Source organism: Carlito syrichta, unplaced genomic scaffold (assembly GCF_000164805.1).
Source record: "Carlito syrichta isolate Samal-C Ts95f unplaced genomic scaffold, Tarsius_syrichta-2.0.1 Scaffold314117, whole genome shotgun sequence".
Classification (NCBI taxonomy): domain Eukaryota; kingdom Metazoa; phylum Chordata; class Mammalia; order Primates; family Tarsiidae; genus Carlito; species Carlito syrichta.
Genome location: NW_007258213.1, coordinates 147,885 through 172,141, shown reverse-complemented (window position 1 = coordinate 172,141; position 24,257 = coordinate 147,885). Strand labels below are relative to the sequence as shown.

The window sequence follows — 24,257 nt, the reverse complement described above, 5'->3', positions numbered from 1 at the left end:
GGGTTCCAGGTTGAGCACTCTTAGTATATGGAGTCTAGCATGGGGGTGACCCAATTACAACAGAAGTCTTTCTAGGGCTCATCAGGGAAGGCTTTGCAGAGCAGGTAACTCTTGAGAGATGGAGGAGGTGTGCATGGCAGGGATAGATTGCAGCAGAAAATAAAGCTATGGAAACGACATATGTAGATGCCCCAGTGAGAACTCATGGGGGTGCACATGTCCCTCCGCAGGGAAGAACGTGAGATTTCTGGGAAGAGAAGAGCACAGGTCACAGACCTGACATGACTGGCAGTGACTTGATACTGATGTTTTAGGAGGAATGCTACCTGCTGCTGTTTTCTGCACGAGTTAGTGCATTCATCTGCCAAATTTTGTCTCTGAGAAGTGAGCTGGCTTGCCCAGGGTGACTAAGAATTGTATGTGATTGAGTTTTAATTTCTACTTTAAAAAACACTATTGAGGTACAATTTACATGTCACGAAATTAACTGATTTCAATGACTTTTAGTAAACGTACAGAGTTGTGCAGGCATCACCATAATCCAGTATTAGAACGTTTGCATCACCCCTATCATTTTGTTATTCTTAAAGCGACTGGCCTGAGAAAGCAGAGTGGGAAGAATTCCCTCTTACATCTCCTTAGCAGTCTTTATCCACTACTCACTTCTCACTGTTGCTTTTCCCTGTCTTTTGGGCTAGGGTTGCAGCAACTGTGTGGATTTTCTTTTTCTTTTTCTTCTTCTTCTTTTTTTTTTGAGTCAGGGCCTCACTGCTCTAGACTGGAGTACAGTGGCACAATCAGTGCTTACTGCAGCCTTGACCTCCTGGACTCAGGTGATCCTTCTGCCTCAGCCTTTGTAGTAGCTGTGACTACAGGAGCATGCCACCATGCCTTGCTATTTTTTATTTTTATTTTTGTAGAATAAAAAAACCGAGGTCTCGCTTTATTGCCCACACTGGTGTAGAACTCTTAGGTTTAAGCAATCCTCCTGCCTCCTCCTCCCAAAGTGCTAGGATTACAGGTATGAACTACCATGCCCTGCTAGATTTTTTTCTAAAGCAAAGGTACTTTGATACAAAAAGGCTCCTTAAATGCAGTTTTCTTTTGTAAAAGCACAATTGAATTACTTGGAAATCCTCTCCTCACACAAACATGTACATACTCTTATTTAATTCACCTCCCCACCCTTTTTTTTGGAGCTGGAGTCTCACTCTGTCACCCAAGCTGGAGAGCAGTGGCATGCTCATGGCCACCACAGCCTTGACCTGCTGGGCTCAGGCAGTCCTTCTGCCTCAGCCTTCCAAGTAGTACCAGCTAATTTTTCTTGATTTATTGTAGAGATGAGGTCTAGCCAAGTTGCCCAGGCTAGTCTCGAACCTGTAGACTCAGGCAATCCTCTCACCTCAGTCTCCCAAAGTGCTGGGATTATAGGCGTGAACCACCTCGCATGGCCAATTTACCCTTTGTTAATGAACAAGCTAAGAATTACAGAAAGAATACTGGGGGAATCTATTTTCCATGAAGGTTGCCTGGAAATTCTGATAGATTACTTGTCTTTATTAAAGGAAGATGTGCATGATAAAAATTGGTATGACAGCAAATGCATAACTATATATAGAATTTACCCTTTAACAAATTTTAGAGGATAAATTAAGCAATAAGGGGATGATTGAACAATAAGGGGCCAGTTGCAGGATAGTTCTGATTTTTCCAGTAGTCACTCTGCAGAGACTGAAGTTCTCTTCACCTCAATGCCAAGACCTGTCACCTCTTCACCCTGTGCATGGTTGTGCCCTGGTCAGCCTCGCCTGGTGCTCACCAGCTGAATGTGCATCATCATTCTTCACGGGTCTCTTGCTTTCCTTGTAAGTCACACAGACATCTTTGTGATTTACATGCAAGTAAGGGAGAGGAGAAACAAAAACACCTTCTGAAAGCATGGGCTGCTGCTTTCAGTCCCCATGGTGGAGCCTATGGTGCTGGTGAAGGTTTGAGCTCTGGCGAAAGCTTTTCCCACACTGGCCACACTGATATGGTTTCTCTCCAGTGTGGATCCTCTGGTGCAACTTCAGGGTTGACTGCCGCCCAAAGCAGTTTCCACACTCTCCACATGTGTAGGGTCTCTCTCCAGTGTGGACTCTCTTGTGTCTTTTCAGCTCTGAATTCCATGTGAAGCTTTTCCCACAGTCATCGCATTTGTAGGGTTTCTTTGCTGAGCGGGTAGGCTGATGACTGAGATGTTGCAAACGGTTGGTCAAGTTTCTTTTACCTCCTTTGCTTTTCTTCAGCTCTCTCAGTGGGTGGCTTTTTAGGGGGCTGCTGATGTATTCCAGTTCCCTGCAATGTCTCTGGTAATGAGTAATTGGCTTTTGAGCATTTGGGGGGCTGACCTGCCTCTGTAACAACCGAGGCTCATTCATATTTGCCCCTCTTGGCTCAGGACTCTGCAGACCATTCCCTTTGGTTCTGCCAGCTGACAATGCACAAGGCTTTGCTCCTTTAGGCCCTTCCTGTTGTGGATTTTCCTTGTTGTCACTTCTCATTCTGGGGGCCTCTGTAATTAGAAAAAAAATGCTTTATTGTCTGGACTTGGGAGAAATAACTTCAGCAAAGGAGTAATGAAACAGTCTGCAGTTTCTCAAAGGGAGGCCCTTCACTGGCAACTTGCACTTATCTGGGGCACTTGTTACATAAACAAGTTTCTTGCCTCTTTCCCAAAGCAGCTGAGTCAGAATCTCTGGGTATTAGGCCCGGAAATCTGCAGTTAACAGGCTCCTGGGGTGATTCTGATTTATATTTAAGTAAGGAACCAAGTTCTCCAACCCCCTCCCTCCTTTTTACCTTTAGAGACAGGTTTAGGAAAGGAGAAACAGGGAAAAGCAAACACCTTAGAACCGAGTATTAACTAATGAATGAAAGAAGGAAGAGAGTTGAAATTTCAACATTACAAACTTCACTGCTATAGTCCAGTGCCTGAGCTACTTCAACAAATACCCCTCACTTAAGAGAGGTGATTTACAACCACCTTTTCTTCAAAGGATGGTAAATTCAGTGTCTATAGTATTTTTTTTGTTTATTACGAAGTTGATAGCAAATGTGTTCAGAAACTGGAATATGGGCTAGCCAAGTATCCTACTTATGGAAGTACTGACGATCCAAATGGAAACAAGTTAGAATGGCCTGTGGGAAGTCAGAGTATCTGGAATAGAGCCCTCCAACAGGGCTTCCTGTGATGTGGAAACTGTATGTGTATGCACATGCACACACACTATTCAATATGGCAGCCACTAACCACATGTACTATGTGGCTACTGAGTACTTGAAATGTGGCTAGTGTGACTGAGAAACTGACTTTTAAATATTATTCAATTTTAATTAATTTAAATGCAAATTTAAACAAGCAGCCCATACAATTATGGTCAATTGCTTTTCAACAAAGTTCTCAAGACAATTCAATGGGATAAGAATAGTCTTTCAAAAAAATTTATTTATTTATTTATTTTAAAGATGTGAGGTACAATTCAGGATTAGGTCTACAAGTGGTCATTATACAGGCAAAGTTTGGGCCTCCCTTTCGTCCTTATTTTGCCTGAAGAATAGTCTTTTTAATAAATGAAGCTAAGACAGTTGGATTTCCACATATAAGAGAATGACGTTGGACTTTACTATGGTCTGTTTATGCCTCTCCCCATTCATATATTGACACTTAGTCCCCAATGCAGTGGTATTGGGAGGTGGGGCATCTGGGAGGTAATTAGGTGATGAAGATGGAGCCCTCATGAATGAGATTAGTGTCCTTAATAAAGAGGGCTGAGGGAGCTAGTTTGCTCCTTACACTACATAAGGACACATGGCAGGCACCACCTGTAAGAAAGGGACCCTTACGAGACACCAAATCTGCTGGCACCTTGTTCTTGAACTACCCAACATTCAGAACTGTGAACAATAAATTTCTGTTGTTTATAAATTACCCAGTCTAAGATATTTTGTTAAAGCAGCCTGAATGGACTAAGGCAGACCCCCTAACTCATACCATATATAAAATAAAATTAAAATGAACCAAAGACCTAAATGTAAGAGCTAAGGATACTTTCTTTGAAGAAAACATAGCAGTAAATATTTGTGACCTTGGATTAGGCAATGGTATTTTAGATATGACACCAAAAACATAAGCAAAGAAAAACATTTGTGCTTCATAGAATACTATCAAGTAAGGTGACAACCTACAGAATGGGAGAAAACATTTGCAAATTATATATAAAGCTGCATAAAAAATCCTTACAACTCAACAGTAAAAAGATAAATAGCCCAATTTAAAGATGAGCAAAAGATCTGAACAGACAGCTCTCCAAAGATATACAATTAGCCAACAAGCACATGAAAAGATGCTCAACCTCATTAGTCATTAGGGAAATGCAAATCAAACCCTCAGGAAGATACTACTTCACACTTAACAGGATGAGTATAATATAAAAGACTGAGAATAAATAGTGCTGACAAGGATGTGGAGAAATTAGAATCCTCATATTCTCTTGGTGGGAATGTTAAATGGTACAGCCACTTTGGGAAACTGTCTGGTAGTTCCTCATAAAAGTTAAACAGAATTACTATATGATCTAGAAATTCCACACCTAGGTATAAATCCAAGAGAAATGAAAACAAAACTTGTACACAAATGTTCACAGCAGCATTATTCATAGTAGCCAGAAAATATTTTTTTAAAAACTGATAAATGTATAAATAATATGCAGTATATCCATACAATGCATATTGTTAAGCAATAAAAAAGGAATGGAGCATTGATGTATACTGTAACATGAATGAAGCTTGAAAACATTATGTTCAGTGAGAGAAGCCGGATATAAAATACCACATACTGTATGATTCAATTTCTATTAATAAGCAAATCAAGAAAAAGAAAGTAGATTAGAGGTTTTTAGGGGTTGGGGAAAGAGAGAAATGGGGAGGGACTGCTAATGGGTAATGGGGTTTCTTTTTGAGGTGATGAAATGTTCTGGAATTACATAGTGGTGATGTTACACAACTTTGTGAATGTAATAAAAATCGCTGAACTGTATACTTTAAGAGTGAACTTTATGGTATGTGAATTATAACTAAATGAGTAAAATTTGAATAGCCACACATGACTAGTAGCTACTGTATTGATAGCGCAGCTGAAGAAAGGCACTGTAGATCTTAGGGATGAGGAACATGGCAATCTACCCTCTTGGAGATCAAATGAAAGCAGAGACAGACAGCACACACATACTAGGTTGTCTCTGTTGAGGCAGGAGAAGGGCATGTGTGTGGTCTACTTTCTTTAGTACCACAAAGACCATAGGTTATAGGGCAGAACCTCAGCCAGGGTCACAAGTTTTTCTACTAGATGCCCCAGATCTTCTCCATTTCCTGAGTTCTGAGAATAATCAAACCCAAGTGCAATAAACAGAATGTTTATGTTCCCCAAACTCATATGTTGAAATCCTAACTCCCAAGGTGATGGTATTAAGAGGTGAGACCTTGGGAGGTGATTAGGCCATGCGGACTCTGCCCTCATGGGAATGGAATTAGTGCTCTTATGAAAGAATCCTGAAGGAGCTTGTCTGCCCCTTCTATCATGTGAGGATACAGACAGAAGTTGGCAATCTGCAACTTGGAAGAGGGCTCTCACCAGAACCAAACTATGCTGGCACCATGATCTTGAACTTCCCACCTCTAGAACTGAGAGTAGTAAATTTCTGTTGTTTATAAACTAGTTAGTGGCTAGTCTTTTATAATAGCAGCCTGAACAGACTAAGTGTCTCATTGAATGTAGCAAATGTTGAGAAAATAATGCTCTAGTCTCCTTATAACTGTCCTCTCTAACCTGCTGACTGTATCTTGCAGTCACATCAACAAGCATAGACAAAGTTACTGTCATTCAGTCTCAGAAATCACAGGACTATGTAGAACTAAGTCAGCAGTTACACAAGTATTGCACTAGAGAAAGAAAAATAAACTCAAGGGTTTAAAGCAAAAACAATGTCACAGAGGAGGAGGAAGAAAAGTAACACGGACCAGGACTTTTCCTCTACTAGGCCCCTTCTAAACATGAGACCATTTTAATTAATGAAACTCAGACACAGCTTGCATGGGAATTCAGTGTGGTCACATTTGGATCTGTCTTCGCTGTAAGAAACTCTGAAAGGAACAGAAAAGCAAGTACTAGAATATTCCTGTCATGTGCTGGATTATCAAATATTCATTAATAGAAAATGATTTTTTAAATATTCTTATTTATAGTATCACCACTATACTAATTAGTGAAATGTTTTAAGGAACAAACATCTATTATTACATAAAACATTAAACCACACACATGTGGTCTATGCCTTTGCAGGCCACGAGATGCTTTGATGGAGACAAAGTGCTAATGAGATGGAGAAAAGGCATGGAGTGTTTACCTGTCCCAGCCAATTTGAGGGTCAGTTCCTGGAGGAGTGGGGATTTCTCCCAATGATGGGGGCTCAGTCGGTCATAAGATGCCACATGGGAAGGCTCCTCCAGAGAGCTCTCCCTGAAATCTCTCCTAGGAGTCTGTGGTTGAAAGTCTGGCAGTTCCTGTTCTCCAAGCTGAGATCCAGTTTTCTCCAAGAGCACCTTCTGCCCCTGCATACAAACGGCCACCTAGGAAGAAGCCCCATCCATTAACTCTGTTAAGATGACTGAGGGCAGCTTGACCACTCACTGTTCTATAATGACCCATTTATCTTGGGAATTCCTGATAATGGCCTAGAGGTCAACTTTCTTAGACTGACACACTGAAAGGAAGCAAAGGGAAGGGCATGCAGAATGACAAGAATGAGGTTGCTTCAAACCAGCCAGGTAGCTGCCCCTCAGCCTTGGGTCTTTCTCCAGACCTTGAGACAGTTATCAGAGAAGAGCTGGTACAAATATCAGGGTGCTTATGACACTGGCCCATCCAATTCCTATCCTACACACCACCTCCCCTCCCTATTTCTGCTGGAAGCAGGCCTTTAGGAATAGGAGGCAGTGTGGGGAGGGGCAGTTAAAAAATGTTCTAATGTAATAAATTGTTCTGCCAAAGGTTCGCTTGATAAGGAGATCCCAGTAGTGGTATCTAAGAGAACTCCCCCCCAACTCCCAGTTTCTAGCAGTTTCCAAAGCACCTGCTCGTTTGCTTCTTGCCTAGGCCTTGACTGGGGTCTGACTTGGGGCATGAAAAGGAACAGCAGCCAGGCTCAGTGGTTCAGCCTGTAATCCCAGTGCTTTTGGGAGGCCGAGGTGAGTGGATTGACTGAGCCCGCAGGTTCGAGACCCACCCGGGCAACTTGGCGAGACCTGATCTCTACAATAAATAAAAAGTTAGCTGGGTGTGGTACTGCGCACCTGTAGTTCCAGCTACTTGGAAGGCTGAGGTGGAAGGATCGCCAGAGCCCAGCAGGTTGAGGCTGCAGTGGCCGTGAGTGTGAGGGAGGGAGTCTGGGTGAGGGAGTGAGAGTCCAACTCAAAAAAAGAAAAGAAAAGAAAAGAAAAGGAATAGCAACACTGGCCAATTGTGCTGTAACTTTCTGATCCAAAGACAATATGCCAAACACTTAACTGGAACAAAGGCCAGTGAAGTTCCCTAAAGTCAAATTCCTACCCAACAGGAAGACCCTGGCTGCTAAGAATTCTGAATGTAGGAAAACTTCAAAAGAAATAGGGTAGGGGAAGATCCAACAGCAGAGATTCAAGAACTTCATAAAGGAATGGTAAAAATCTTGGTCCTCTACTTCCTCACTGGATATCACTAGCTGGGTTTTGTGAAAACCTGTTGAATTCACAGGAGGTTCCCAGATAGAGTCTGGAAGCAACTTTTGAAGCCAACCAGTTCGTTTCTGGACTCTGTCTAAGTAAGGAAGGACCCAGAGACCAAACATTACCCAGATGAAAAGGAAAGTCTGGGGACCATGAGAGAGGACCCTCCTTACCCACTGCTTTGGTTTCTTGGATGCTCTGTGAAAGTCTTCCACAAGGGTCACAATCTCCTTGCTGCTCATTGGACATCGATGTCTGACACGAGCCTGGATGTCTGGGGGCAGGATGGTCAGGAATTGCTCCATCACCAGAAGCTCCAAAATCTGCTCTTTGGTGTGCAGCTCAGGCTGCAGCCACTGATGGCAGAGCTGTCTGAGTCGGGAGAGCGCCTCTTGGGGTCCAGCTACCTCTTGGTAACAAAATCGTCTGAAGCTCTGGCGGGAGAGCTCGGGATCCAAGCAGTTCTTTTGTAGAGTAGGCTCCCGTTTCTCCTCTAGTTTTGTTATTATGTGTCTCTCTTGCTTGGAGGAAGCCTGAGTGTGAGAGCTCAAAGTTATCTCCATTTTAGCTGCCATTTTGGCAATCAGGAGACGTCTTTCTCCTTGCAAATGCGTCAAGCCTTTAGGGTCATGACCCTAGAGAAGTCTCTCGAAATGCTAGAAAGAAGCTCCTCTGAGGATGTTAGAGAGGACCAGACGCAGAGGCAGGGTTTTCTCATTTGCTGGCAAGTCCGAGGGAGTGTGAAGAGTTGGTTGTTCCGTCAGTTTTTTGGAAACTGTCTTGCAAAGGAGAAAAGTCAAAACGTCCTAAAAGGACACTGGGGAAAACATTTCTTTTATTTTAGTAATGCGCAGACAAGGTCTCAGACGAAATGAGCAATGCAATATAAGGGCTGGTAGAGGAATCCCTAGGAAAAGTTCAAGCTGTCTTACAGGTAGCTTGCACCAACTCTCCCGCATCCTGGTTGAAACCAACTCCGAGCATGTCTCTGGGAGCTAAAGGAAGGAGCCAGTTCGAAGGCCACAGCACAAGCCAGGGGTTGTGAGTGAGGCGTGAGCTTCCTGCACCAGAGCGAGGTGGAGGCAGGCGCAGTGGGTGCTAGTCCCGAGGCGCCGCAGGCCCGGCGGCTCCGGCCTCCAGGGTGGCCCCGCTCCGTCCGGCTCCGCGGCCCAGCTAACCCCGGGCCTGACGAAGCTGCGGCAGTCTGGCGCGCAGCTCAACTACACGGCTGGCTTAAGCTCGGGTAGCGACTGCGACGCCGCTACGCCAGGCAGCACAGCACCCTACGCCCACCAGCAGCCGACTCACCTCTCTGGGGACCCGGGACCGGGGACCCGGTACCCAGGAGCACGGGCTGGGGGCGGGGCCGAAGCCGCTTGTCGCAGAGACGCCCACTGGCTGCCGAGGAACTACCCCAGGAGGACCCGCCTTCCCCCCAAGGGATTGGCTCATCGAGGGCATCTTCGTTGTCCATTGGCTGTTGGGTTTGTCAATACCGTCGCAGTGCATCCCGGGAGCTGTAGTCCGGGGGCTCGATTTGCGAGCGTGCGTAGTGGGCGGGCTGGCAGCCGGGCTCGCGCCGCTGACTTCCGGCCCGGCGGCTGAGGGAGTGTGGGGGTTCGCGAGTGCTCGTGTTGGGTGAGTCCTCCCCTTCCTCGTGGCTTGAGGTGCTCACGGACTGAGCCCCACGTCGGCCAGGGAGCTCCACGCCGCTGGGAGTCTTCTCGGAGGCGATTGGGTCAGGCCCAGGTGGGCATCTCGGTGGGACCGGCGGCCTCCTTCAGGCTGGGCGCCCCCAGTGGCTCGGCGTTCGCCACCCCGCGCCCCGGTGCCCCTCCCTCCTGTGTCCCCCGCCCCCACCGAGCCGACCCAGAGCAGATCCCGCGCCCGAACGCGGGCGCCCCGGGTTCTACGTCCTGAGGTAGGCGCCTGGACCCGCCCGCCCCGACCCTGCTTATCTGGTCGCGTTTTGCGCGTTCGCTATTCATTCTGATCTTCAGCATCTATCCCTAGCACGGAGTGCATTGTAAGTACTCAGTAAATACTTACTGAGTGAAAAACGAAGCAGCCAGGCTCTTCATGCTCATTCTGCATTTCTTCGAGCATTGGGGCAGAGTGAAATACGTTTTTGAGAGACCAGCATCTTCAAATTTAACGATGAATGGAATGTCAGGAGTCAAGAGGAGTGCAGGCTATGCCTTCTGCATGAAAACTGGGAGAGCATTTGTGAAACTATTCTTCAGCCAGATAAGGTACAGGATGTCAGAACTTGCGTAAGGCAAGGAAGGGTGCAAGTTCTAGTTCTGACCTTGCTGCTTAGGAGCAGTGCCATGTGATGCCAGGCAAGGTATTTCATCGTCCTGTTGCCCATTTAAAAAGAAGTGCTAGCAATACCCTGGATTTTTCAGGCTCTAGCCCCGCCTGCCACATTGAAATATGAAGAGAATTTAAGTGAAGGCAGTTCAGATTTTTTGAGAAAAAAATCCATTTTTTAAATATTAAATTTAATTTTAAAGAACATAACATAAAATTTATCATCTTAGCCATTTTCAAGAGTACAGTTCAGTAGTGTTGAGTATATTTGTATCATTGTGCAGCCTGAATTCATTGTAATACTGCCTGATGAGGATATATCAGCTCCTATTTAAAATCTAAAATTGCCCATTATGATTGTATCTTCTTTAATCTCTGCTCCAAGTAAGTAAAACACAATTCAAACCAATTAAAAAATATTGATTTACATAAACTGGCCTTGGAAATCCAGACATGACATCAAGACTCTGGTGTGCTGGTCTCCTTCTGTAAACAGGCTCACCCCTGTGGTGGATGAGGAGAATGGGGTGTGTGGGACATAGTTGCAGAGAGTGCTAGTCCTACATCCACCCAACTTAGCAATTCTCAGGAAATTCAGAACCTTTCCCACCCATCCTGTATGTAAAATCTCAGAAAAAAATTTTGATGGGCCCAGCTATGGCATATGCCCACTCCTGGGGTGGGGAGAAGGGTATTATAATTAATTACTCCACCGGAACCAATGAAGTAGAGAGGGACTGTGTCACAAAGGAAGAAGATGCTACTTTCAGAAGTGAGGAAGGAATGCTGAAGATAAAAACACATAGCAAACCCAAACAATAACTTAGCCACATTGTGTGTGTGTGGTGGTAGCAGTGTAATAGGGGTGAGCGGTGTAATAGTGATGAAGTTAATTAAGATGTACACATGTACTGGTTCTTTCCTTAAGAGAAGATGGTGACTGGGAAGGTGAGTCCAGGTATTTTGACGATAGGCAAGGACAGGAAAAAGACTCAAGCATGTGAGGGAAGAAGGGAGGGAACAGATGGACTGCATTGTGGGGAATAATCTGGGTAATTCATTAGCAGATACAGAATCTTGATTGGGAGAAAACTATGTTTTTCAAAAAATATTTCTAGTGTTCTGGATCCTTGGTGTGGATTTGTGGAAGTACTAAAGGAAAGGGACAGGAAGTAAATCACAAGAAGCAGAGTGAAGGGTGGGATAGGTTTATCCTGTCTTTTCCCATCCCCTTTAACCTCCCTTCAAAGTTGAGCCTTTTCTTTCAGCCATGAGTCTTTGCACATTTCTGACACTTTCATGTCCCTCTGATTCCAGAAAGATACTCCTTGTAGGAGAACATGGCTTCCCAGTGATATGGGAATAGACGGAATCTGACCCCCAGGGTAGAAGTGGCAAACAGAGTGAGCCACTTCATTGAAGCGGATGATGGCAGCAGCAAGGAGTCCCCAGGCACACCCATCTTCAAACAAGGACTCCACACAGGGCCAGAAATCAGCCATTCAGGGCAACAGCCCTGATACTGAGGCCTCCCGCCAGCGCTTCAGGCAGTTCTGCTACCAGGAGGTAGCTGGCCCCCATGAAGCTTTTAGCAAACTCTGGGAACTCTGTTGTCAGTGGCTGAGGCCTAAGACACACTCGAAAGAGCAAATCCTGGAGCTGCTGGTTTTGGAGCAGTTTCTAACCATCTTGCCAGAGAAAATCCAGACATGGGTGAGGGAGCAACATCCAGAAAATGGCGAGGAAGCTGTGGCTCTGGTTGAGGATGTACAGAGTACTCCTGGACAACAGGTGAGAAAAAGAAGTTGGAACCTGTGGTGTTGGTTATAAAGAAGTTAGGGAATCCAGTTATTAGAGAGGTACTTAGTTGAGAAGCACAGAGTAGCCTTCTGCTGCTCACAGATGGTCTCAGCTATCATGAGTTGGTCCTATACCCTTACTGTATGAGAATTACTTTTCTGTGGGTATAACTGCTAGACACTCATTTAGTCAGTAATGTTTGAAGTCTCTAATTAAACTGGTAAAAACACTCAGAAAAATTCTTCAAAACAAGGCCAAGGAAAGGACAACTATCCTTCACTTTGGGGGTCAGGAAAAAGAGATGTGGGTGAATGAAAATCTCTTGCTAGAAGATTCTTTGAGGACAGAAGCCATGTATTATACACTAAACAAGGTTATATTAGAGCAGGGCCTTGCCCTGGTTCTTGCTGTCTGGATTAAGTTTTAGTCTGGGACAGTAATAAGTTCCCAAAATATCCTCTTGTGGTTGGGACTAGGTCTGAGATCTAATCAGTGTAACCATCTTGTGTCTTTGGGGAGAAGGGTGTGAAAGGCACAGAAGAAGGAAAAGTAATCTGCAGGCTTGGTGGTAAGAGGAGGGCAACTGAAATCTAGTATGTCTGGGAGAGACCCAGAGTAACAGAGGGGTTTGAGTCAGAGGAATGCTGGTCATCCTGGGTGGGTCTGCAGTCAGAGCAGGAAGCAGCTTGCTGTGTGCCCTGAGTCTAGAATGGGAAGGACCCATGCTGTGAAGGTGAGTGTGTTTCCCAGTGAGGAGGTGGGGATGTACATGGGCTGTGGGAGGAGAAATGATGACATCTGGTAGGATTGAAGATTCAGTACTTTTGACTTAATTTAGAAAAGGGAAGAGAGCTTGGTAGTGGTGCATCAAGGAAGAAGTTGAGGAAGTTAGTTTGAAATCTGTGGCACTGGGACTCTTACTAATAAGTAGGATTGAGTGGAGAGGTATAGCGCTTGTATGCAGGTAAAACTTGGAAAAATGAAATACACAGAGTGGGACTCTCAATAAGCTAATAGTTATCCTAGATTCGGTTCCCCTTGCACAAAGAGCATCTCTCTGTGTTGATGCTCTTTGCCCTTCTCATCCCTATTTCAGAACCAAAATTTTAATGGAAATGAAAACAGAATAGGAGTGTCAAGGTTAAATGCCTGTTTGCAACCTGTCATGAAAGTGGAGAACAGGAAGAGTGGGGTGAGAAATAGTAATGGAGGTTGACAGAATTTTTCAGGACCCCAGTTACTTCTCTATACCTCACTTCATTCACTTTTAAGGACGAGTTATAAGCATGGGTCTTAAGGAATGAAGATGGCTCTGAAAGACAAAAGTTGATTTTAAGTGACTATGATGGGTCAAATATTGGGGATTTTACAGTGAACAGGACAGGCAGGGCTCTTGCTGGAGCCTTCATTCCATGGGGGACACAGACAATAGCAAATAAATAACAGACAGTTTCAGATAAGTGCTTGGAAGGAGATGAGCAGGGTGATGTGGTATCTCTAATGGGGGAGATAGGTTGTAAGGCAAGGCCTCTGCGAGGTGACATTGAAAGAGGAGAAGGAATCAATAGTCCCAAGAGCTGGAAGGAGAGTCCTCCAGGCAGAGAGCACAGTATGCAAGAGCCTAAGATGGGAGGGGACTTGGCACGTTTGAGAACGAAGGGAGGACTTGTGGCAGGAGCTCAGGGGTTGGGGAAGAGTGGTGTGAAAGAAGGTGGGGGAAGAGACAGGGCCCAGTTCTGCTCGACCTTGTAAGTTGCAAAGAGGAGTTTGGGGTTTTATCCTGTGTGCAGGAGGAAGCCACTGAAAAGTGTTACTGAATGTTACCAGGGAGAGAATATGATTGTAGATTTTTTTTTTTTTTTTTGGGTTGGAGTCTCATTCCATTGCTCAGGCTGGAGTGCAGAGGCATGCACACGGCCACCACAGCCTCGACCTGCTTGGCTTAGGTGATCCTTTCACCTCAGCCTTCCAAGTAGCTGGAACTACAGATGCATGCCACCACGTCCAGCTAAATTTTTTGTGATTTATTGCAGAGACGAGGTCTCACCAAGTTGCCCAGGCTGGCCTTGAATCCCTGGGCTCAGGCAATCCTCTTGTCTCGGCCTCCCAAAGTGCTGGGATTATAGGCTGAGCCACCGCACCCAGATGATTGCAGAGTTTTAAACAATCACAATGGATTCCACGTAGAGAGAATGGATCATAGGGTCCAACAGTAGAGAAGATGCAGGGTAGCCAGTTAAGAGGCCATGGCAGCAGTCCAGACAGCCAACAGTGTGCAGACCCAGCTAGAAGCTGTGGAGGTGGAGAGAAATCCAATGCAAAGTATCTTTTGAAGGTAGAACTGATGTTAGATTTGAGGGGGAGAGGAATTGATCTCGTGCTAAGGTCATGGGGCTTTCTAAAGTGAAAGCTGACATTCTCACTTCCAAAAAAATGAACACTTTTTTTTTGAGTTGGAGTCTCACTTTGTTGCCCAGGCTGGAGTGCAGTGGCACACTCATGGCCACCCCAGTGTCGACCTTCTGCCTCAGCCTTCCAAGTAGCTGAAACTACAGGTGCGTGCTACCACACCTGGCTAATTTTTTATTTATTGTAGAGACGAGGTCTCACCAAGTTGCCCAGGCTGGTCTTGAACCCATGGACTCAGATAATCCACTCGCCTCGGTCTCCCAAAGTGCTGGGATTATAGACTGAGCCACCAAGCCCAGCCCACTTTTTTTTTTTTTTTTAGCAGTTCTGGTGTATCAGGCTCTATCCTATGTGCTGTTATAGAAATGTTTTTACTTAACTACTTCAAAGACCTAATTCTATGGCTACTAGAATATTTCTCTTCTGATTCCTATGTTTCACATCATTTTTAATGCTACTCTTAGGGGTGGTAAAGTTCAGCTTAGGCAGGAATTTGTAGTGACAGATGATGGGGTTTGTTCTCAGGTCCCAGATTCTGAGAAGGACTTGAAAGTGCTCATGGAGGAGATGACCCCTTTGGGAGCAGTCAGAGAATCACTGAGATCCCAACGGAAACAGGAGGTTCAGCCAGAGAAGCGGACTTTGAGGGAATCACAGAGCTCACAGCAAAGACCACAGGAATTGTCAGAAGGTCAGCAGAAGCCTCTGTCCTCACCTGAGGCGGATGAGGAGCGATTGTTTATTGGAAACGAAGGTTTGAACTTGAGTCCACCCAAGGGTTCCAAGTTAAATGTCTTTGAAGTATATCCAAAAAGCCAGATATCAAATTTCTTTTGAGGGTAATAGTACTTAAAATAGGGATGGATATTCTTGATGTGTTAGCCTAATTTGGTTTTATTATAGTATTACTTCGGAATCAGTTATTATTAAAGATGAACACGGTTACCTTCACCTTCTGCCCAACAGTTCTTCATATACTGGAAGACATTAAACCCTCTTCCCCACCCACCTTAATCTTTTCTAGAATACATTTATCCTATTATTTTTGCCTTTCTTCTAAAGCTCTAATTTTTTCTTTTTACTTACCTTAATTTTTTTTTTAGATGAGATTGGATGCATATAGGTGGTATGGCTGTTTAATATGTTTTAGAAAACTTCTTTAATTTAAAAAATTTCCTTGGCCAGACTCGGTGACTGTAATCCCAGCACTTTGGGAAGCCGAGGTGAGTGGATTGCCTGACCCCATGGGTTCAAGACCAGGCAACTTGGTGAGACCTCATCTCTACAATAAATCAAAAATTAGCTGGGTGTGGTAGCATGTGTCTGTAGTTCCGACTACTTGGAAGGCTGAGGTGGAAGGATCACCAGCAAGTCGATGCCTGGATGGCCATGAGCATGCCACTGCACCCTAGCCTAGGCAATGGAGTGAGACTTCAACTCAAAAAAAAAAATTTTCCTTAGTTGAGGTAAAATTCAAATAACATAAAATTAACCATTTTAAAGTGAACAATTCAGTAATATATAGTATATTTACAATGTTGTGCAGCCATTACCTCTATCTAATTCCAAAACATTTTTTTTTAAAGAGATAGTGGTTTTCTCTGTTGCCCAAGCTGGAGTAAAGTGGCAAGATCATGGCTCACTGCAGCCTTGAACTCCAGACTCAAGGGATCCTCTCATCTCAGCCTCCCAAATATCTGGGATGCCTTTCAAGTAGTTGGGACTACAGGCACAAGCCACTGGCTAACCAAAACATTTTCATCATTCCAAAAGGAAACCTTATACCTGTTACGCTCCTCATTCTCTCTCTATGGATTTACTTGTTCTGGACATTTCATATCAATGGAATCATACACATTATGTGACCTTTTGTGTTTAACTTCTTTTACTTAGTGTGTTTTGAGCATGTATCAGTACATTGCTCCTTTTATGGTATATGGATACACCAAGGCTCCATATGTTTATAAGTCTTTTCCATGAAGCAGTTTGGTTGATACATCTCTAGATAGCCTTAAAGCCATCACTGCCGATCTATCACAGAAAGAAAGAACTGAGTACCATATGTCCTCACTCATAAGCAGACACTGAACAATTGTCATAATACTATAAAAAAGGGATTGGTGGGCTGGGTGCGGTGGTTCATGCCTATAATCCCAGCACTTTGGGAGGCCAAGATGAGAGGATTGCCTGAGCCCACAGGTTCAAGACTAGCCTGGACAACTTGGTGAGACATGTCTCTACAATAAATGAAGAAAAATTAGCCAAGCCTGGCGGTGCGTGCCTGTAGTTCCAGCTACTTGGAAGGCTGAGGCAGAAGGATTGTCTGAGCCCAACAGGTTGAGGCCATGGTAGCTGTGAGCATGTCACTGCCCTCCAGCCCAGGTGACATAGTGAGACTCCAACTTAAAAAAAAAAGATTGGCAGTAGTGGGAAACTGCCCGGGGGGCACACTTCATCAATAAGGGTACCTGATCTAAAACCAGGTGAAGTGGGAACCAAAGTGAGACCCAAACTTTACCTGTACAATGACCATTTGTATATCTAATCCTGAATTGTACTCCAAATCCTTAAATAAATGAAAATAAATAAATAAATAAAGTGGGTACTTCATACATTACAAAAAAACCCATTGCTGCCTTTTCTGCTTAACTGAAAGCTGCCATTATAGGTTGCTTGGTAATTTTTTTTTCTTTAAAAAAAGTTATTTATTTATTTATTTTTCTAGGTAATTTAAAACCAGCTCATCTCTACAAATCCTAGAGGAAAACACTGTATCTTAATGATGTTTAAGTTGGCAAATTTGTGTTTATGAAATGGAAAATTGTCTAAGAGGTTTATTTTTTTGAGGTTGGTTTTTTGTTGTTGTTGTTGGAGTCTCATGTTGCCGCCTTGGCATGGAGTGCAGTGGTATTCTCATGGCTACAGCAGCCTCTACCTGCTGGACTTAGGCAGTCCTTCCACATTAGCCTTCCAAGTAGCTGGAACCATAGATGTGTACCACAACACCTGGCTAATTTTTTTTATTTATTGTAGAGACAAGGTCTCCAAGTTACGCAGACTAGTCTTGAACCCTTGGGCTCAGGCAGTCCTCTCGCCTCTGCCTCCCAAAATGCTGTGATTATAGGCATGAGCCACTGTGCCCGGCTTGTTTTAGTATTTTTTAAAGCAAAGTAAATACTCTTATCAATATATTTATAAACTTTGCCACTTAGCACATATTTCCTTTTAATCTCTGGGCACACCTGTGCTCTCTGGTGTGAGTTCCAAGGCTTTGGGGCAGCAAGGGCTGTCAATAAAGGAGGCAGAACTCACTGTGTTCCAGGCTCTGTGCCTTTCTTTTATGTACTCACAGGCTACTCAGAGATCTGGAGTGTTGTAACCTACCCAGGGGTCACATTTCTTCAGTTTCTGCTGAAGTTCCATAATAAGTCATAAAATGAATTATTTCATTTGTAGTTTTTTTTTGAGTTGGAATCTCATTCTATTTTCCAGGCTGGAGTGCTAGTGGCATGTTCATGGTTACTGTAGCCTCTACCTGCTGGACTCAGGCGCTCTTTCTGCCTCAGCCTTCCAAATAGCTGGAACTACAGGTGCACACCACCACACCTGGCTATTTTTAAAATTTATTTTAGAGACGGGGTCTCGCCATGTTGCTCAGACTTGTCTCAAACTTCTGGGCTGAGGCAATCCTCCCACCTCTGCCTCCTAACATGTTGGGATTACAGGCACGTGAACCACTGCTCCTGGCTCATTTGTAGAATTCTTGAAGGTGGGAATTTGAAAAAGTATATCTTAGTGTGAAAAATACAAAAGTTGGGCAACTCCTTCAGGTCCCCTCCCACTGTGGGAGCTTTTCTGTCCTCTCAATAAATCCTGCTTTCTCAAAAAAAAAGAAAAAGAAAAAAAGAAAGAAAAATCAAAAGTTTTTTATTAATGTGGCATTTTTAAGAGTACTGTTGTTATCTTTAGGTGGTGAAGCTATAGAGGGAACTTTATGTAGAGGGAAAAAATTAAATAGAATAATGGAGTATACTTTAAAATTAAAAAAAAAAATTAGACTGTTATGCCAAGAGGAATCTGATGAAAGGAACTTCTCAAAACACAGAGGACATGGTTCTCACACTTGAGTGTGCCTTGGACTCATCTGGGGAGTGTGTTAACACACATAATCTCAGGCTCCATCTCCCGACTTTCTGATTCAGAGGATCTGAGCTGGGGCCCCAGAATTTGCATTTCTGACAGGTTCTCAGGTGCTGCTGCTGCGATTGGTCCAGGGAGCCCACTTTGAGAACCTCTGCTCTGTGACTGTTGTTTGGAAGCTGCCCTCTAACCTCGACTGTTTTCTTCCCTAGCCCAGCTTGTTCCTCAGGCTCTCAGGAACCTACCCCAAAAAAGGAGTCTCCAAGACCAGGAGATAGGTGCTGTGGTCTGGACATCTGGGTCCCAGGTGAGTTGTAGTTGATGCCTCTGTGTCTTGAAGTTTTCCCTTTGCCTTAGCACTCACACTCACCCTAAAACCCCTTCTTTTCCAGAGACATTTGAAAGCTTTTATTTGGTCCATTGAGCTTTTCAGGTTGTTTTCTTATTCTGTCCACTCTGACATCACCACATGGCCCTTTACCAATCCTGATTGTTCCTGTGGGGGCCTGACTTCCTCTGCCTTGCTTTGTCCCTGATCTCATGACTTTGATCCTGTCTCTGCCCCTGCCCCAGGCTAGAGCAGTGCTATTTTATTGGTAGCAGCAGCCCTGGTATTGTTACAGGGACCAGCCACGTGTGAGGGCAGAGCAGTATCCCTCTGTCAGCAAGAGTGGACACACCCTGACCCTGCAAAAAGAGCCCTTTACAGCGGTGCTACACGGAAGAAGGACAGACACATCTCACTGGGTAAGGATCCACCATCCCTAAGTTTAGATGGATGTGTTCAGTTGTTCAGAGAGACTGAAAGAACTCGAGAGAGAAGGAGACAGAGAGAGTGGGGAGACTGTAGAGGGAAAAGAGAAAGTAAATGAAACACCAGAGAAGGCAAGACAGACACTGGCAGAGGTTGAAAGAAAGGGGCAGCATGAGAGTCAGGGCTTATGACAGGGATGGGTGGCATGTGTGACAGGGTGAGCAAGGCCAAGGGAGGGAGTGTGAGCCCAAAAGCAGTAGGACAGAGTGTGGAGAGGTGAAGGATAACAGTGAGAAGCAAAATATGAGAGGAAGCCAGTGACAGAACAAGAGCAGCCCATAGCAGGAGCCGGACAGGTGGCCATCAGTGAGGCACAGACAGTGAGGGATAGGTGCCAGATAGCCAAACGTGTGCTCACCAACTGGTAGCTGTGATAGCACCAAGTTTCTCCAGTGGCAGAGGAGATTAAAAAACAAAACTGAGATGGTCTACTTCTATGCCCAGGCCCTGCAGGGGAACCAAGACCTTTCCGAGAGTCTCAGGAGACTTGGGGAAGGTTCTACCACATGAACTGCCCTCTTTCCTTTCTGAAATCAGTTCTGCCCCATCTAGGTCAAATAGCCATCCAGATTCAGTGACAGCTGCTCTGCAGCTCACTGGGCCTTGATGTCTGCTCTTTGCTTCATAAACAGGGTTTCCCATTCATGGTCTGAGTGTTGGCTCTGGGCTGAATCAAAGAGAAAACATGCCCCCTCCCCCCGATTTTCACAGCTGCAGAGTGAGTAAAAGTTCTAAGAGTTCCACTAGTAAGATTGGAGTTGAATCCTATGAGAATGCAGCAAAGGGGAAATTAAAGATTGGGGTGATGCAAAATAGCCAAACTTGGCACATGAGAAAGTGGCAGGTGCACACTGGGCTTCTGAGGAAACTAGGATTTTCTTTCTATTCTCAGTGAGTCTCAGTTTTAGGACAAACTCTGGGTGTACCACCAAAGTTGCCAGCTGTGTGGGGAAGTTGTCAAGCTCTTGGTATGTGAATGAGGTTTCCACTGGATTCTGGAGCAATGCCAAACCAAGCTTAGAAGCCTCCAGGCCAGTTACTGTGGAGGGAGGCAAGGCTGCAGCCCAGAGCCCTGTGTCTTCCAAGAAGAGATAGAAGCTCTGCTGACCTCACAGAAGCCTACCAGTTTTCCCAGAAGCTTGGCAGAAAGGCTTGTTGAGTCCAAAGGGTCAAGCCAGGGCCCACAGACTCAGAGAGAGGTGAAGGAGGAGGACACAGTAGAGGACTCAGGCAGCTCCAGAACCAACGGCAAGCAGCCTGTCTAGGCAACTAGGAGTCCCAGCAGCACAGCCTGCTCCACAGTCACTGGAGTGAGGACCTCTTTGACCCTGTGTCTAAGTACTAATTGCCTGTATGCAAACTATGCCTCCACACAGGGCTGTTTTCCAGCATAAGAATAAATTGGAGATGGTTCCTAGTCCTTGAGGAGGTTCTTATCCCTTACGGTTGAGACATTGTTGGGATAAAAGCCATTCATTTTGCCATGTGTGAGTTATGTATAGGGGAAAAATAGTACCTCTTCTTAGGTTGTTTGAGTCACCCAGGGAATTTTCTTTTCAGTGTCAAATATGAAAGCTAAAGCCAGGTACGTTTCTGTAGGTGCTATGTCCAGATTTTATTAATAAAACATAAAAGAATGAAGGTGATGTTAGCCTGAGAATGAGTATTGTATTCTCTGTAGAAGGTGGGTGATACCCTGGACAGGTGTCTTGTGTGAATTCTGAAGGTTATTATTAATCTTGGAATCAGGTTCCATTGCAGGTACAGGGTTTAATCTGTGACCCGGATGAGTGTATTCCTTAGAACACATGTAAATTACTGCCACATCAGTAACCACTATTATGCTGTGTTTCAGTTACTTTGGTGGTTTAAGACCATTATTTCTCAGCATTCTTTGGGTTGACTGGGTGGTTCTTCTGCTTCTCGATGTTGGCTGAAGTGTTGAGGTTGAAAGATCCAGAATGACCTCAGTTTTCAGGTGGCCACCTGGTGGGAGCTCAGCTGAGTCTGTTTGGTGTGTGCGGCCTCATACTGTGCTTTTCTGAGTAAGTGTTCCAGGAGAATGAGTCTTTGCATGGAAGTATTTGTCAGGCCTTTGCTGGCATCATGTTTACTAATGTCCTTCTGGCCAACATTAGTCACATGGCCAAGCCCAGGGTGGGAGGAATTACACAAGGCTGTGAACATGGAAGGTCTGTGACACTGCCCTGCCTCCCTCTTCCAGTGTTGCCCTCCCTTCTTGTTCTGTGATTTTTCCCTGCTCCATTCACTGCCATCTCTTTCCCTCCTTTGTCATGAAATTCCCATTTCCTGGCATCAGCACGTGCCTTTTCTTGCCTCCTCTTCAGATTCCTCCTTCACCTTATCTTTGGCCAGGTCCAGGGACAATGTGGTGTCTTTTCGAACTTTGTTGTGAGATTCGTATTACTAAATATATATGATTAATGTGATGAGTTAAGACATTCCCTTGGAGGCCCTAGTGTTTTCGTGCTTACGGTTTTTTTTTCCTGGAGGTGAAACTTATATGACATAAAATTAACCATTTTAAAGGGAACAGATTCATTGGCAGCTAGCACATTCACAATGTGCTCTATCTAGTTTCAATACCTCTTCATCACTCCAAAATAAAACTCTACTGCCATCTACTAGTTTCTCTCCATCCTCCCTTTCCATCTCTTGGAGACACTGTCTTCATTCTGTCTCTATGAATTGGTCTGTTCTGGATATTTCATGTACCTGTAACTTTAATTTCTACAATATTAGCTTATTGAATGACGGCTTATATTCCTCACAACTTTTGGTTCTCTATCAACAACTCGGGGCCCTTTAAAATTAGAGATAAGAATTGTGTCAGAAAATGTGGGAATGTCTTTTTTCAACACATTTATTTAGTGCCTAGTTTGTCTCAAACACAGTTTTAAGTCCTTAGGGATACAGCAGTGAACAAACAGACAAGGATTCATGTGCTGTGGGAAGAGATAGGCAGTAGCATAATAAATTAATAAGTGATAGAATATGTTAGAAGGTGATAAGTGTGGTGGGAGAGAAGAAGCAGAGCAGAGCAATGGGGAGTGCCAGGGCAGAGGGTGGCTTGCAGCTTTAGTTTGGGTTACCAGGGTCCTCATTGAGAAAATGACATTTGAAAAGACTTTCTTTCGTGAGCCATGTCTCCATTCCTACGTAAGGGAAGAGTGTAAGAGACAAGGAGGCAATAGCCAGTGCAAAGGTTGTGAGGCTGGAACAGGATGGGCATGGAGGCCAGTGACTATGGAGGGAGTGGATGAGAGTGATAACAAAATGAGCTCAGAAAGATCAGATGAGTGAGGGTTTAGAAACTTTGATAGTAGTTGACATTGCTGCACTATCCAGTGGCATTTTAACTGTATTTTACAAAATAAACACAAGAATCTCATTCTTCACAGATAATTTGAGAAATACTAACATAGGACCTTGAGGCTCTGCCTGAGGACTTCAACTTTTATTCTGAGTGAAAAGGGGGAGCCTTGCAGGGTTCTGGACAGAGGAGTGATAGTTTTAAAAGGATCAGTTAGGGCCGGGCTTGGTGGCTTAGCCTGTAATCCCAGCACTTTGGGAGACCGAGGCAAGTGGAGTACCTGAGCCTGCGGGTTTGAGACCAGCCCCGGGCTACTTGGTGAGACTTTGTCTCTACAATAAGTAAATTAAAAAAATTAGCAAGGGGCAGTAGTGCAGCCTGTAGTTCTGGCTACTTGGAAGGCTGAGGCAGAAGGATTGCCAGAGCCCAGCAGGTCGCTGCTGAGGTGGCCATGAGCATGCCACTACACTCCAGCCTGGGTGACGGAGTGAGACTCCAACTCAACAACAACAACAACAAAAAGGATCACTTTGAGTATTTCAATTTATTTGGCACTTTATATAAACATTAATTGGTATCTCTTTGCTACAGAGACTTTTACAGGATTGTGAGGTTCATGTCATGTATATTCGCATTTCTCAGAAACTAGCATCGTAGGCATGCAATAAGTATTAGTTGAATTAAAAGGGAGGGGGACTCTCTCTGACTGCTGAATTGAAAGCAGACTGTAGGAGGTACAGAGGGAAGCAAGAAGGCCAGGTAGGAGGCTATGGTAGTGATCCAGGAATGAGATGATGGTTACTCAGAGTGGAGTAGAGGGAGTGGTGAGAAAAGGTTGGTGCCCTTCAGAGCATCATGACCAGATGTCAGAATGCACTTGCTGGGACAGCTGTAGACGAAGTAGCCCTTGTGAACCGGCCCAGATGGGTGACAGAAGTGTGTGCTACATGTTCTTGGGTAGCCAGTCACCCTAAACTGCTCTTCTTAGACGTGTCCTATTATTTTTACCTTGGGATGTTAACTGTGGTCATTTAGTTTCTTGCATCTACAAGCATGACAGGAGATGTAAACAGAGATAGGCCAGATGAAGAGGTGCTCCCATATTAGAGGAGGCTCAATGAATCCTCCCACCTTGGCAACCCAAATTATAGGTGTAATTATTGGCGTGAACCACTATGCCCAATCCAGATATACCCTTGAAACCAGCTTTTCTCTCTTCTTAACCTTTGCTTTCTTGCAAGCCTCCCATTTATCAGGTTCTCTTACATGGCCGTGTGCAGGAAGTCTCACAACTGTGAAGGCAGGCAAACCTCTACCCTTATTGCAAGCCACCTCAGGGGAAATAAGTGGGATTGAGGACAATGAAAGAGAAATATTTGGTTGATGCGTAAGTTCATAGCATTTGTCTTTAGCATGCCAACATTGCAGTGTTGGGAGTTTATTTTTTGCCATTTGTCATTTGGAGTGACAGTGTTGTACTTGTGAATACACCTTGCATTTTGCAGATTTGAAGGAAGTTAGTGCTATTTGTGGTCTAAAGAAGATGGACTGTCAAGTGGAAAAAAGCCAACACTTCTGACATATTCATCTGTTTTTCTTGTTTTTTTTTTTTGAGTTGGAGTCTCACTCTGTCACCCAGACTGGAGT

General features: G+C 44.6%; 2 protein-coding genes across 3 annotated transcripts in view; one reads left to right on the top strand and one right to left on the bottom strand.

Moving 5' to 3' along the window:
- Window positions 1-1,536: 1,536 nt before the first annotated feature.
- ZNF174 (zinc finger protein 174) lies at window positions 1,537-9,144 on the bottom strand. The gene is made up of 3 exons (XM_008071110.1): window positions 7,974-9,144; window positions 6,444-6,666; window positions 1,537-2,554 (listed from the first exon to the last, which is right to left on the bottom strand). The coding sequence occupies exons 1-3, from the start codon at window positions 8,373-8,375 to the stop codon at window positions 1,953-1,955; spliced, it is 1,227 nt and encodes a 408-aa protein (XP_008069301.1). The 5' UTR covers window positions 8,376-9,144; the 3' UTR covers window positions 1,537-1,952.
- Window positions 9,145-11,321: 2,177 nt separating this feature from the next.
- Window positions 11,322-24,257, top strand: part of ZSCAN32 (zinc finger and SCAN domain containing 32) — a 15,862-nt gene continuing 2,926 nt past the window's right edge. Inside the window, exons 1-5 of one of the 2 annotated variants that reach the window (XM_008071130.2) lie at window positions 11,322-11,904; window positions 14,848-15,013; window positions 18,675-18,769; window positions 19,086-19,209; window positions 19,531-19,533. In XM_008071130.2, the coding sequence (XP_008069321.1) occupies window positions 11,539-11,904; window positions 14,848-15,013; window positions 18,675-18,769; window positions 19,086-19,209; window positions 19,531-19,533 (754 nt within the window). In that variant the 5' untranslated portion in view covers window positions 11,322-11,538. Of the gene's footprint in view, window positions 11,905-14,847; window positions 15,014-15,690; window positions 15,694-18,674; window positions 18,770-19,085; window positions 19,210-19,530; window positions 19,534-24,257 lie in introns of both variants that reach the window. The other variant, XM_021719086.1, reaches the window with a different exon arrangement.